Here is a 14,702-nt window from a genome sequence, read left to right on the forward strand (position 1 = left end):
ACTACTTTCGATGGCCATTGAAACAGGAACTTGTCCCCACTCGGGGGATGCAGTTCCAACAAATAATTTCAGACAATTGCTGTCATTGTCGTTTTTTTTGTTTGTAATGAAGCCATTTTTAAGAGCAGCAACATGCAACAACGGGCAAAGCATCCGCCTCCAGGCGCCAGGGGCTGGACTCCACGAGAGTGCGGCCCAGCCCAGCCCAGCCCAGCCCCCCACCCTCCACTCAACTTGGCTGGGGGCAGCATAGTTGCCATAAACTAGTTGCCAGGCCTCTGAGCAACATTAGGATTAGGCAGCAAATTGACAATGATACAAGAGGACGAAGGAGGAGAAGAAGTTGGGAGAGCAATACACACACACACACACACACACACTTAGAGTGTGACAGCTTGGGTCTGGGTGGGAGAGCGGGAGGGAACAGCGGGCATCATTTAACTGCTGCCAATTTACTGTTTAAATGCCAAACAAAAAGTGTTAACAAGCGCAAAAATAACAAAAGACAAACAGCAACAGCCACAATTAGAGAGGCAGTGAGAGAGTGAGAGAGAGAGAGAGAGAGAGAGAGAGGGAGAGAATAAGAGGCGATTATTTCGGTAAGACAATGTCTTGGGCAAGAGCGAGTCAGATATACATATATTTATGCTCCATCCCGTATGTCTCTTTCTGATTGTGCATGTGTGTTGGTGTGTGGTGTGCTGGTGTGTGTGTGTGTGCATGACAGTGAACCAGTTTCAGGGGGCGTGGCCTGGCCAGATACAGCCTGGAGAAATAGGGTTGACAGCATCCCATATCCCAGCCACATCCACATCCATCCCATCCATCCCATCCATCCATCCATCTTGCTGTCTGTCCATCAGAGACAACAACAACCACAGCAAGAGCGCGCGCGTGGCTTGCCATAAAAGTGTTGAGTTGAGTTCGCAGCTGCTATAAAAAGTTTATGGCTATGGGCAGAGGATCAGCTTTTGGGCTGGCTAAGGAGTTTGCTAAATATGGGGGGAATCTCTATGGGGGGAAAAATAATTGGGCAATTAAATTAAGTGAAGTAATTAAATAATGTACTTGTAATAACTTAAACTTTTGTGAGAATTTTATGGAAACCCCCCCAGATATTAAAAAAGAAAAGTTTCCAAAAAATAAATAAAACTCAAATAAATTATTTAGAGGAAAATTCAATTATTAAAAATCCTGAAGATATATGTACATTTAATATGGAAACGCTTTCGCTATGGAGCCATAAAAGTAACCGTATCTGGTCCGTGGTGCGTGCTCCGCGGCCATTGCCAGGCGGAAACTCACCACGACAGAGAGACACAGACAGAGACACAACTACGCTGCTGGCTGCTGGCTGCTGATTGAAGCCTAATGAATGTCAATTGCCGCCAATTACGACCAATAAATGCGGGCAATAGACACAAGGAAGGAAGGAGAGCAGAGCGCGCACACACAAGCATTGCAGAGAGAGGGCGAGAGCGAGAGAGCGGAGAGAGCGCGCGCGCACAGAACGAACAAACAACGCATGGAACTGGAACTCACCACGCCAGGCCAGGCAGCCCACTCGGCCTCAAGTGCGAGCGGGACGACGACAGGTGGCAGCGCACCTCTGAGTGGCGTGGCTGTGAGCCAGCCAGGCTGGCTCAACTGGTTTCTGCCGGCTGCCGACAGCTGCTGCTGCTGCCACTGCCACTGCCACCGGGCCGGGTCGGGTCGGGCCGGGCCTGGTTGAGTGACTGAGCCGGGTCCGTGCTTCAGTTTCGGTCGAAATCCACAGGCGAGCGGTTGTCCACACCGGCTCTGGTTCGCGGCAGACAAGCAGACAAGTTACGACTTCAGAAGAGCCAGGCAGCGGCAGCAGCGGCAGCAGCTAGTAGCAGTAACAGTAAAAGCGAAAAACTCGTAACATTAACAGTTATCGAGTGGCAGAGTGGCAGAGGGAAGACGAAAGACGAAAGAAAGCCCATTGAAAGTTGACTCGAAAACGCGCGTGATATATAACATATATATTTTTTGTTGTTGTGCCCCAATAAAGTGAGCAGTGTGTGTGTGCGCGAGGGGGAGGAGCAGGCACAGGGACAGGGAGAGCGAGCAGACACACACATGACCACAATGCCACCGGAAATGTCCGCAGCAACGGCAGCTCCCGTTGGCACCGCACCCAGTCCGGCCATTGCCGTCGGCGGCGGCATGCCGCGCGATTCACCGCCCGGAGGTGGCGCCGTGGCAATTGCCACCACCAGCCCCAATGCGACCAGCACCACCACCACGCAGGCGACACGCTCCCGCTTTATGATCACCGACATTCTGGCTGGCAGTGCGGCTGCCGCGGCTGCTGCGGCGGCGGCGGCAGCAGCTGCAATGGCAGCGGCCTCCGCGGGCCATGACACCGATTGCTACGGCAGGGAGAGGGAGCGGGAGCGGGAACGGGACAGGGAGCGGGAGCGGGAGCAGGCGGCAGCAGCGGTGGCCGCCCATCATCATCACCAGCAGCAGCAGCAACAGCATCAGCAGGCCGCCCTCCAGCAGTACATTGTGCAACAGCAGCAGCTCCTCCGCTTCGAGCGGGAAAGGGAACGGGAGCGGGAGCGGGAGAGGGAGCGAGAACACTTCAGGGAGCGCCACTCCCCGCCAGCGAATCCTGCGCTGGGCTACCACCATCAGATGGCGCCCCATCTACTGGCCCACTTTCCGCCCTCCCACTACGCCGTGCTCCAGCAGCAGCAGCAACAGCAACAACAGCAACAGCAGCAGCAACATCCGCATTCGCATCCGCATCATCTTCAGCAGCAGCTGGAGCGGGAACGACTGGAGGCACTGCATCGGCATGGAGTGGCAGTGGCAGTGGGAGCCGGTGTCCATCTGGAGCCTCATCACAATCAGCATCTCCACCATGCGGCTCATCCACATCACGATGAGCGATCACGTTCCCCCTTGATGTTGCAACAAATTGGAAACAATAACAACAACAACAACAACAACAATAGCAGCTCCAACAACAACAACAATAACAATAACAACAATAGTTCGAACAGCAACAACAACAACAATAATAATAATAGCAATAATAATGGAAGTGGAAGCGGAATGATGCTGGGAGGAGCGGGAAGCAGCATCAGCGGCGACCAGGCCAGCACCATCGACGACAGCGACAGCGACGATTGCGGTAAGCTAGAATCGGTATAAATATTCCAAGTCTATAAGGGATATAGATCCATGGAGTGCCATGGGCTAGAGTGGAGTTCTGAGATAAATAGATAAATACAGTTCTGAGGAAGCGATTGATTCGTTCGAGTATTTTAGGAATTGGAAAACTATAATGCAGATTTATAGAGTATATGCAGGGGTTACATAATTATTTACCAACTGAATAGTAATGGAGTTCTAACTGTAATTAACTATAATTAAGTATTCTTAATCAACGAACTCCACCTGGGAAACTGAACCTTAGTTGCTTAGTTCAAGTGGAGTCTGATTAGAGGAGTGAGTGATGGGTATAAGTACGCTTATTGAGGAAATAGATTGATGGCCGACACAAAATATTCGAGAAATATGTCGGGACTACGGGTATACGGGTATATTTGGCAGGCAATAAATTCTCCTGTCGTGTATGTACATATATGCATGTACATATGTACATGGAAATCTGAATTTGATGACAATTCTAAGTCAGGATATTCAGAACTAATTTTAAAATCAAAATAAAAAGTATTATCATGGGAGCTTAGGAATCTTTTACATACATAAATACATACATACATATGTACATATATACACACATAAGGAAACAGATAGTAAGTAATAGTAAGTGACTCTGTGAAATTGAATGTATGGAAATGGAACATTTGGAGATGGAAATTATAAATTATGAGAGCTTAAAATCTTCGAATGAAGAACTTTATCTTCTGTGTCGTTATATTTATGGAATAAATAAATTAATTAAAAATAGAAAGGATCTTTTAGCATTAAAAAAAAACCGCCTAGCTATCATCCAATGAGCAGTGATCAGGGAAGTACGCAAAAGGCGCCTAATGTTGAGATTTTTGCCTTATGCGTTCAGGTGCCTGAGACCTACTTTTGAGTGCAGTTTTAAGCCGCTAACCGTTCTGGCTGTTGTTGGCTAATAAGTAAGATAGCTCAACAGCAACAACAGCAACAGCAACAACAACTGCAACAGACACCACTGTGAACTGTGTGGCATGCGGTTAGCGGCGGCGGCTCCGGGCCTGAATCGAAATGTGAAAATGTTGGCTAGTTGATAGTGGAAGCCTCTCGCTCAGCCCAGCCAAGTGGCAGCAGAAAAGTGAAGTGGAGTGGAGTAAAGTGATGGGTGAGGGGTGAGGGGAGGAGAAGGCAGGAATAGATATAAATATAGAGGTGAGGCAGTGGCAGTGGCAGAGGCAGAAGCAGAAGCAGGTGTCTGTGGTGGACTGTTCCACTCGCGAGTCGACCGACTTGCCAGGCTCTCTCAAGCAGATTAACAATGTGCACACTTTTCGCATACATATGTACATACATACCATACATATATGATTTCCCAGTCAAAACTGTCAACGGTGTCCGAGTCCGACTACCCTTGAAGCGAAGTCGTAGTCCCCAGTCTGAGTCCCCAGTCTTCCCCTGATTTTTCCACATTGCATGCAGCAATTTAATTGATTTTGCTGCCAGTTTCGGTTTCGGTTTCAGTTTCTATTTAGTATTCTTGCTTTTATTTGTTTACTTGTTAAGTGCTTTTAAACGTTATGCAAATTATGACAAATTACTATTAAATAGTCGTAATCGTGCGTTTGCAATTGATTTCTGTGAGTTCTGTGAGTTCTGTGGGGCTGTGATAATTCAGAGGGGTGCCAGGAAAGGTGTACGTGCGGCTAGCAGACTGTGAGGGTCGTAACTGTAGACACTTGTAGACTGATTTTAGACTGATTGTATATTGCATTCTATTTAAAATTTAATGGGTATTCCGAGTTGGTAAATGCTGCTAAATTTAGCTTAAAAACAAATAAAGTATCCATCCAGTGCCAGTTTTAGGCAGTGGAAATCCATTTTAACAAACGCCGCCTTGGCTCTGGCTCTAGCTCTGGCGTCATTAACTAATTTCGACAGACAAATTAATTTCGAGCTTATTCGATGCCAAATTCTCAAAAAACCCCAAAGATATTTGTGTGTATAACTTGACCAATGCTGTGACACGAAGAGAGATTAACGCATAGATGCTATAAAGTGTCTCTATGAATTATATATAACTTTCTACAGCCGAAACAGTGTCGGTTCTTTGTCAGTTTGTCAACTTGAATGCCGTAACTGGTCTTCCCTTTATATTCAGTGCTTATTTTTCAGCAACGCATCCCATAATCCCATAGAAATAAATGATCATAAAATTATTCTGCTATAGGGAAAGCTTCTACCCCACACACACACACACACACACACACACACCTACTAAAACGAAACGGAAATCAATCAAGCCAAACTTTATCTTTATATAATTGTCGCAGCTGTAGCTTTAGGAGACATTAACGAAAGTTTTCATGTTCCTCCATTTGTTCGTTTCATTATCTCTTTGTTCTCTTGAAGTCAACAATTTTGCTGCAATTTCACGGACAATTTTCACAGTTTTTGTTTTGGCTTGTGTGTGCGTTTGACTTGTGCCAAAATCAATTAACAAATTAAATTATAGCCAGAAAGCGCAGCTTAAATCAAAGAAATCGACTCGCAACCACTCAACCCACTGCAGCACAGATGGACCGCACCGACCCCCTTCTGTTTTGACATCCCGCTGTCAATTTTTCCAATCGAAATTTCTTTGATTTGAGACACAAGCCAAACGAACAAAACAGAAAATAAGAAAACAAAAACGCTCAAAACAAACAAAAAAAAACAAAACTTAAAATCGAGAAATAAAAATTAACTTTAATCTGCTGGCGGGGACAACAGCACAACCCACACACACACACACACAAGCATACTCTCTCACTCTCACAATCACAGTCGCAGTCACAGTCACAGTCAATCCCATTGACAGTTAGGTTTAGGCTCTGATTCGCTCCCTCTGCGGAGGGCCCACGCGGAGCGACTTGCCAACAAAATATAAAAGAAAAGGCTTTGCCCCAGTGCCGAACCTTTTGATACCCAAGCAATTCGATTATTTGGAATGTAATACTGAATATTAAGGAACAAATATTCAACACAATGTTGCGACATTTTGTGTGTTTTTTTTCCAACCTAAATTAAATTCAGATCTATGTCGAAAGCTACGCGCTACAAAGTTATGTTGTGTTCCCCTTTATCGATCTACTGATTTTTATAGCATAGAAAATCTTAAATTTTACAAGTGCTTCTAGTGTTAATGTTTTTTTGTTTGTTTCCTTCTTCGTCTGATTAGAGGCTGTGGCAATATCATTGCTTGGTTTCGCTACGTTAAAAACAAAAACAGAAACCAAAAGGCAGCTTTTAACGGCTTAATCGAAGCCCACCAGCTAACACAAAATACCCGTACAGGGGGAGAGAGAGCAGGAGACAAATAGAGAGAAGGAATGGGTCTGGGTATGGGTCTGGGTATGGGTTTGGGTATCAGCGCTCGCGTGTCACTTGAGACGCGTGCGAGCGACTGTTGTTGCTGTTGTACCGCTGCTGCTGCTGCTGCCTCTTCTCTTCTGCCGCTCGTTCTCATTCTGCTTTTGGCCCAAAAGGATCGTTGTCACTGGCTTATAGCCGCGTTTGAAATTGACCCAAAAGCTGGATTGCCTCGCCTCGCCTCGCCCTGCCCACTGAACTGTTCACTGATCGATCTGCAAAACGGGTGGAGGGGGGCGACGAGGGGCATGCATGCGAAATCACTTGAATCACATTTCTTTTACCGCCTCAATGCCTTCGTGCCCCACCATCAAGTGCCAAAGGATCAGCAACAGCAGCAAGCAGCAGCAGAAAGCAAACAGAAAACAAAAACAAAAGCAAAAAAATTGATTTCAAATTGAAATTGATATTTTGGGGGAATCATCTTTCATATGTGGCCGAATTTGTAGGTATTTCAAGAATGCCTGCCGCTCTTTGTTTGGCTTCCAAGCCCCTGAAAACGAGCCACAAGAAGAAGAAGCAGCGGCAGAAGAAGAAGCAGCAGACCGAGATAAAGATAAAGCCAAAAGCAAATCCACTTAATTCACATAATGCAAACCAAAATAAGCGAAATAAAAAATAAATAAATGCTCACGTGCGCCACGAAAATCGTCGGCAAAGCGAACCGCCACCAAGTTCGTTGCCCAAGTCTTTTGTTTTTGTTTTCTGCTGCGATGCATAGTCAGTGCAGTCGTTGGGAGTTGGATACCCTAGATTGATTGATTCCCTTGATTTACAGATCGCCATTGGATCTGCTCAGACATCATATGATACTTTTATTTCGCACTGGTGCAACTGGTGCAGTTGTGGAGAGCCCAATCCATCCCAATCCATCCCAATCCACATTCAGTTCGCACTCCACTCCAAGGGCATTCAATCGTCGTTGGATTTTCAGTGCCTCTTTTGCTCGTTTGATGTAAAGGAAATGTTAAATCATAGACCCAACTACATTATAACAACATTATAACTATAAATTATGGCTATAAATTATAATGCAGCCAACACGAGAGCCAAGTAACCGTTATATAAGGTTAGGTCCGGGAGCCTCTCTCTCTCTCTCCCTCTCCCTCTCCCTCAGCTCAGCTCTCTTTCAGTGCACTAAACGCCAACATTATCAAAATGTTGATAAACGTTTAGCCACGAAACAACAAAGAAAAGGAGAAACGGCCCAAAGAGTGGAGGCAGAACGATAGTTCCACAGCAGAAGGTGGTGCACGGAGCCGGCGAGGGTGCATCGCCTTTAATTAAAATGCAAAAAAGGCCAATTGCAAATGTGTTTCCTCCCTTCCCTTCCCTTCCCTTTCCTTCCCTTGCGCAGCTCTTTGGCTGCTTCTCATAGTTGGCTGCTGTTGATGTTGCGCAATTAAAATGCAAGCATAAATAAAATAAAAATAAAAAATTGCACAGACCAGAGACCAGAGACCAGAGCAGAGCAGGGCGAAAGGAGAGCGGCGCAGAGACAGACAGTGAGAGATAGCGCAAAAGGAAGTCGTCGCTGCACACTTAAGCATGTTTAATACAGTTTAGCCACAAGCACTTAATTACAAATGCGAATGACGAGGGGGGGGGGGGGCAGAGAGAGAGAGAGAGAGTATAGAGAGGGAAGAGAGCGAAGTGTGGAGTGTGGACCCGGTAGAGGGAGCACTACAAGCGCTATCTATGAGTATTCAACAGCAAAGTGTGGAACAGAAATTGCGGAAATGCTTTTGCAGCTCCAGACCTGAGAATGGATGTTAATGGAGGAGTACGGAGAGAGGGAGATAGAGAGAGAGAGATAGAGAGAGAGGGAGTGGAAAGACATGCCATATGGGGTGGATGGGGGGGTATAAGTATGGAGTATGGAGTATGGAGTATGGAGTGTGGAGTGTGGAGGCAGCACATCCACATCCACTGGAGCAAAGATGGGGAGTGGCCAGAGATTTCGGAGAGTGGCCGCAATGGGTTATTAGAGAAACATTCAAAACAAAGTAGAAAAGATTTCAACAGATTTTCAACTTGAACTCACTCAACCGTACACTGAGCGAAATTAACGGATACAAAATAAGCAAAAATAAGCAAAAAGAAACATTAACTTTGCATGCCCATACAATACACACGAAAATACATGCAGGCAAATTTATTTTCTTCACTTTATTTATCTTATTTATTTATATACGAACCAAGTTGCAGCCTAGGAATAATCCTACATAACAATTAATGTTCTTAGGCTGGTTTTTGTTCATTAATTTATAGAAGATACATACATATATGGCTGTACATATGTATTCCGCATACGAACAGATCATAGATTGAGAATTAATATTTGGGATTAGAATTTATTTATTGAGGTTTCTTTTATCCAGTATTAATTTGCACTGTGTGTAGGCCTAAACCAGAAGTTTATCTCTCAGCTTGCAACTCTGATCTGGGAAGGGAACGTATGTACATATGTACATCTTACAGTGCTCACTGTACAGGCTGCAGTGTACACATCCATCAATGTAATGCTGATAATTGTTTGTGGTTGTTGTTGTAATTTGTGCTCATAAACTGTTTAATTGCAAATTAGCAGAAGGCATTCGGACAGCGAAGCGGCAACAACAATGTTGCCACATCTGAACATGCGCTGTGGCTGTGGCTGTGGCAGTGGCACTAGCAGCGTTGCTTGCCAGCCAGTTGCTCTTGTTGCATGTGAGCTGGTCATAAAAAGAACTAAAAAGCGCGTAAATGTTGCAGAAAATTGAAAATATGAGAGATGTCCGTGAGTGGGTTATTTCTGCAAATGGGGAATAGAGAAGCAGAGGAATGCAATAGGAAATTACATACATACTCGTATGTACCCAAACTACACTCAGACAAATCATCAGTAGATAAATATGTACGAGTATATAGCTTAGAAATAGAAATTTAACTTTTACTGATGATCATCTCCCATTGTATTCCCACCCCTTTAGGTGGCAAAGACGATGATGGCGAGGACAGCCTGAAGAACGGCAGCTCCGCCAACGGTGACTCCTCCTCCCACCTGAGCCTCAGTCTGAGCAAGAAGCAGCGCAAGGCACGCACCGCCTTCACAGACCATCAGCTGCAGACGCTGGAGAAGTCCTTTGAGCGGCAGAAATACCTGAGCGTACAGGATCGCATGGAGTTGGCCAACAAGCTGGAGCTTAGCGACTGCCAGGTGAAAACCTGGTATCAGAATCGCAGGTGAGTCTCTCTCTCTCTCTCTGTCTCTCTGTCTCTCTGTCTCTCTGTCTCTCTGTCCAGAAGCGGCCTCCCTTTGAGGCTTTGTCAGGCCGCTTGATTGCCGCCAGTGCGGCACTCAGGCCAACTGGTCGCTAATCAGCGCCTTTAATGGGTTGCGCCCATTTCTTCGCGCACTTTTCCAATAAAAATCATTTTAATGGCGTCTACCCCCCCCCACACCACCCCATCACCAATGCTGCCGGTGCATCCCCCCAGTCCCAGTCCCTGCCTCTCTCCCAGGTATCCATTTTGTGTGGAGTGTTTTTATGCTGATTACTTAATTTGCTGCATTTTGCGCTGCGAGTCGTAAAATCTCGTCGGCTCTTTATTAAATGAGTTGTTTACTTTTTTGTTGCCATCATCGATGTGCGATGTGTTCGATATTCGATATGCGATATATGGAAGGCGCGTCTTCGCCTCTTTTCGCTCAGTGCAAGTTTGTTGCCTAAGTCTTTCGTACTGGCACTGGCACTGGCATTCGAATTCGAAATTCGAAATTCGAATTGAATTCTCAGTCACTTCCCCGTTCGCTGCTGCTGCGGCTGCTGCTGCGGCTGCTGCTGCTGTTTGCCTCATTACCCGAACGTTCTTTTTGCTTTGGCATTTTATTTTCGGTTTTTAATTATTGCCCAATGACTTGTCACTATTTCGATTTAACAACAACAACAACAACAACAACAGCTGTTTGGTATGGGGAATGGAAGTAGGGGAAAGGGAGTAGGAGTAGGGGCAGGGGCAGGGGCAGGGGTGGGGACTGGTGCAACACTTAGCTGAAAACGGAGAGCAGCCAACAAACATCTCGCGCACCTGACGGAGCAAAACGGAGCAACCGGATGCGAGCTGCTGTCTGGCAGACATCCCAGTCTGTGGGCTCTGAAACTGGAGTATACCTCAGAGTACGGGATTATATTTATTGTACATATTTTGCTCAGCTTAGATTGTTACTTTTGGCTCAAGGAAAAGCTTTAGTTAGTTTCTTTGGCATGCTCATAATTCAAGGGACTTTCATTAATTTCTCATAATTTATTTTAAATCTAAAAACTTTGAGAACAGCTCAGCTGTGCCCTTGGGAATTAAACAAGCGGCAGAGAACCTACTTAGGCGCGTTAAGAAAAACAAAAGTCGCTCCGTTATCCAGTGCCAAAGTCAACACATCCTCTCCTGCCCCTGCTGCTGCTCCTGCGACCCTCCTCCTCCTTCTATGCCGTTCCGGATAGAAACACTTCCCAGCTGCTTTCCTTTCCCTCACTCGCTCGCCTTTTGGGCGATGAATGCGCAAAAAAGTGTTTAAAAAACTCGACCCTCATTCCCTCATTCCCTCAGTGCCGGCTCGACCTGGTTCTAATTCTAGTTTCAGTTGCAGTCAAGGGCCTGGCGCCCTCAAAGCAATTAAAGGATTTGCAAAAAGCAGATCTAGCGCGGGGCGGGACGCCCCTGACGCTGTCAATTAGGGCTCGGTTTTACGTTTTCCGTTTTCCGTTTCGTTTGCCGTTTTTCGTTTGCCGTATTTCAGTTTAGAGTTTTGGATATTATTATTTTTTGTCGGTGGGCTGGCACAAGATTAATGACAAAACAATTAAGTGCGAAATATAAACAGTCGGGGAGGACTGCTCAGGCGCCCCGTCGGGATGTGCACTCGAGGACTCCGGGACTCGAGCGGTGACTCGGCAGAACTCGTACTCCCCGGCCATGATTAATGGAGGAGGAAGACAGGACTCGCTGCCATTTGCGGGGCTTTCTCTTGTTGCTCTCTCTCTCTCTCTGCTTCATCCACTCTATCTTCAGCATCATCTTCATCGTTCTCTTCTTGTTGTTTCCTCGATTGCAGAACCAAATGGAAGCGACAGACGGCCGTGGGCCTGGAACTGCTTGCGGAGGCTGGAAACTACGCGGCCTTCCAGCGCCTGTACGGAGGTGCCACGCCCTATCTGAGTGCCTGGCCGTATGCGGCGGCCGCTGCCGCCCAATCACCCCACGGCGCCCCGCCCTCGGCCATCGATATCTACTACCGCCAGGCGGCTGCTGCAGCGGCCCTGCAGAAGCCCGCGATGCCCGCCTCCTACCGCATGTACCCCACCAGTATGCCGCCGGGCATGTCGCTCCCAGGGATGCCCCCGCCGCCACCCGGCGCTGCTCCAATGCTGAGCGGCTATTACGCGGCCGCCGCGGCAGCCGCCGCCACTGCTCAGCCACCGCAGCAGCAGCAGCAGCAGCAGCAGCTGATCCCGCCGCGGGACCGTTCGCCGGCCACCAGCCAGAGCGCCAACAGCGAGGCGGACTGCGAGCGGGGCAGCAGCAGCAGTCGCCAGCGCCTGCTCACGCCCAGTCCGCCCCTCAATCCGGGCAGCCCGCCGCGCCGCGACCGCGAGCGGCTGAATGAGGTCGAGGATCTCCCAGGGGCACCGCTCAAGCTGCTGCGATGCTCTCCCCTGCCCGCCGACGAGGAGCACAGGAGCGGTGCCGAGCAGGAGAGGGAGCGGGAGCGGGAGCACGACGACGAGGACGACGATGAACTGGCCCTGGAGGTCTGATGCGCTGGCCAAGGGCTCCTCTCTAAGCTGGATCTCACAAACAGTCTAAACATCATGGGGCACACTCGTATCTAGGACCTACGGAAATGTCGGGGGAATGTTTTGCTTTAGTTTTTTTTCTTCTGTTGCTAAATATTACGTAAACTTAACTGAATGGAGTATTTAATTTGGTCATCAAATGTTGAATAATTACAAAATAATATCTAAAAAAAAAGATAAGGATACCAAATTTAAATGTCAGTGCAAGGTTTGATTAGAATTAAAAATTTGGTAGTTTATTTGCTGAATATTTTCTGGTTTGGAGCAGCAAGCAAATTGCAGAAACAATTTTGTTATTTAAAAAATGCAAAAACCATAAAATTTATTTGTAACATTTAACATTTAACTCCGAAAAGGAAATGGCTTGAAGCGTTCGCAGTATTAACCGATTTTCCCGCTTTCGTCTGTCTCTTTGGAACGGCCCCAGTAATTGTGAAGAGAAAACAAAATACTTTTTTTTTATAAATATAAATTTAACTTTAAGCGAACTTAGACTAGAGAAAATGTTGTAAATTTTTGTAAATGATTTTTGTACATACGAAGCAGACCAACAACAACAGCAGCAGCAGCAACAAAAAAAAAAACAAGAAAAAAACAATTTTTTTTTCCCAAACAATAATTTTTTTTTTTACCTTTTTTTGTGCCTAGTCTTAAGACGTCTATTGTGTGTAGTAATAATAAAGCAAAGAAAAAAAGAGCAATCCAAAAATGAAAGAGCGAACTGGCCTTTGTTTTCCAACTGTTCTTTCTGAAGGAGGCTGAAGGAGGCCGCGATGAAGGACTTTCCCCGAGCCTGAGCCTAATGCGAGCTGACACACGAGCAAGGCAAGCAGCAACCGGCAACGCGACCACAAAGGGAAACAACCCAAGGGGCAACTTGATAGGGGCACTCGAAAAACTGTTGCACTTTTTGGCCTGGGAAGCGTCTGTGCTCCATTTAACTGCTCACTTAGAAATTGTTAACATTTGCCAAGAGCCCAAGAGCCCAAGAGCCCAACAGCCAAGAGAGAGTCGGCAAGACGCCGCTCGCTTTTCCGTTCGAGTGCCGGACGCCGAAACGCTTTTAATTGACTCGCCCAGAACAACCCTGCTGACGCGTCGATGAAGGGCCATTTGAGCTTGATGGCGATGGCAGCGTGCTGCGATCAGTGCTAGCACTGCTAGTATCGGTGCAATTGATGCTATGATTGAGCTTCGTGGAAAGCTCTGTGCAGCGTTGCATTGGCTGGCAGCCTAATCTGCGCTGTCTTACCTCTCCGAGCTCCCAAAGAGTTAATCGAACTGTAGATTCCACCCAAGTATAGTTCTCAATGGCAATTATTTCAAATACTTTTATCGTCGTGAGTCTATGGCCTCCCGACTTCTCTGATCTTGAGTCTCGAAGGGGTGCGTTCCCATCACGCTGCCATCTCTAGCTGGTGGTACGGGGAGTGGAGTACCTACCCCGTTGCTGTTTGTTTTGCCTGTTTACATGCCGCTTGCCATTTTCGCTACTTTTATGACAATTTCAATTTTTGCATTCTGCCTTCTCCCCTCTCTGCCACTGCCACTGCCAGCGCCTGGGCCAGCGCCTGGGCCGTTGCCAATGTTAATGTTCTAATTTATGGGGTTGCGGCTAAGCGAATTCAATTTGCGTTGCCGTCGAGTGCCGGGCCGGGCCGCACAACCCCTACGAGCAATCGGCTACTCAATGCCGTATTCCTCATCCAAATCCAAATCCGAATCAATGTCGACTTTTGGGACGGACGGACGGACGGACCGACGGACGGACGGACTCTCTCACTGCGTGAAGTGGCTGCGTCGTCATCCAAGTCAAGTGTCGGAGGGTTCCGCGATTTGTGCGTAGAATTTCCTGGGAGTCATCGACGACAACGACGACGACGTCGCCGTCGTCGTCTGCATAACGCCTCTGTAACAAATTGATTATTCGGTGCGGTGCGGTGCGGTGCGGTTTTCCTTCGGTTTCAGTTATTCTTTCTCTATATATTCTACGAGTATCTACAGTCCCCACAGTCCACAGTCGTTGGTTGTGTTTTTTTTTTCGCATCGATTTGATGCGATTTTTATGAGTGCCTCGAGCGAGGAGTGGAGTGGAGTGGAGTACTTATAAATTTATGAGTGGCCCGTCAAATCGTCCGACCGTGCGAAAGTTTTCACTGAGAACGCAGCCACAATGCACAGGCCAGTTTTGGGCATGGGTAGTGGGTGGTGGGTGGTGGGAGGTGGCGCGTTGGCTTAGCTTCAAATTTGCATATTATTGTTTTCATCTCACAGATGATTGGGCAAACAAAGTGT

The 14,702-nt window shown here is 47.0% G+C and overlaps 1 protein-coding gene across 1 annotated transcript; it reads left to right on the plus strand.

Moving 5' to 3' along the window:
• Positions 1 to 1,539: 1,539 nt before the first annotated feature.
• LOC111065010 (homeobox protein B-H2) lies at positions 1,540 to 13,105 on the plus strand. Its single transcript, XM_022352938.2, has 3 exons — positions 1,540 to 3,166; positions 9,546 to 9,798; positions 11,666 to 13,105. Exons 1-3 carry the CDS (start codon positions 2,104 to 2,106, stop codon positions 12,366 to 12,368), a joined length of 2,019 nt encoding a protein of 672 aa, XP_022208630.2. The 5' UTR covers positions 1,540 to 2,103; the 3' UTR covers positions 12,369 to 13,105.
• The last annotated feature ends 1,597 nt before the right edge of the window (positions 13,106 to 14,702 follow it).

The sequence above is a fragment of the Drosophila obscura genome, unplaced genomic scaffold (assembly GCF_018151105.1).
Source record: "Drosophila obscura isolate BZ-5 IFL unplaced genomic scaffold, ASM1815110v1 contig_73, whole genome shotgun sequence".
Classification (NCBI taxonomy): domain Eukaryota; kingdom Metazoa; phylum Arthropoda; class Insecta; order Diptera; family Drosophilidae; genus Drosophila; species Drosophila obscura.

Excerpts from the sequence above, each read along its gene's own strand:
- LOC111065010 (XM_022352938.2), top strand. The coding sequence starts at position 2,104 with ATGACCACAATGCCACCGGAAATGTCCGCAGCAACGGCAGCTCCCGTT. Across the intron at positions 3,167-9,545 it reads CAGCGACAGCGACGATTGCG|GTGGCAAAGACGATGATGGC; the intron begins GTAAGCTAGAAT and ends CCACCCCTTTAG. Across the intron at positions 9,799-11,665 it reads ACCTGGTATCAGAATCGCAG|AACCAAATGGAAGCGACAGA; the intron begins GTGAGTCTCTCT and ends CCTCGATTGCAG.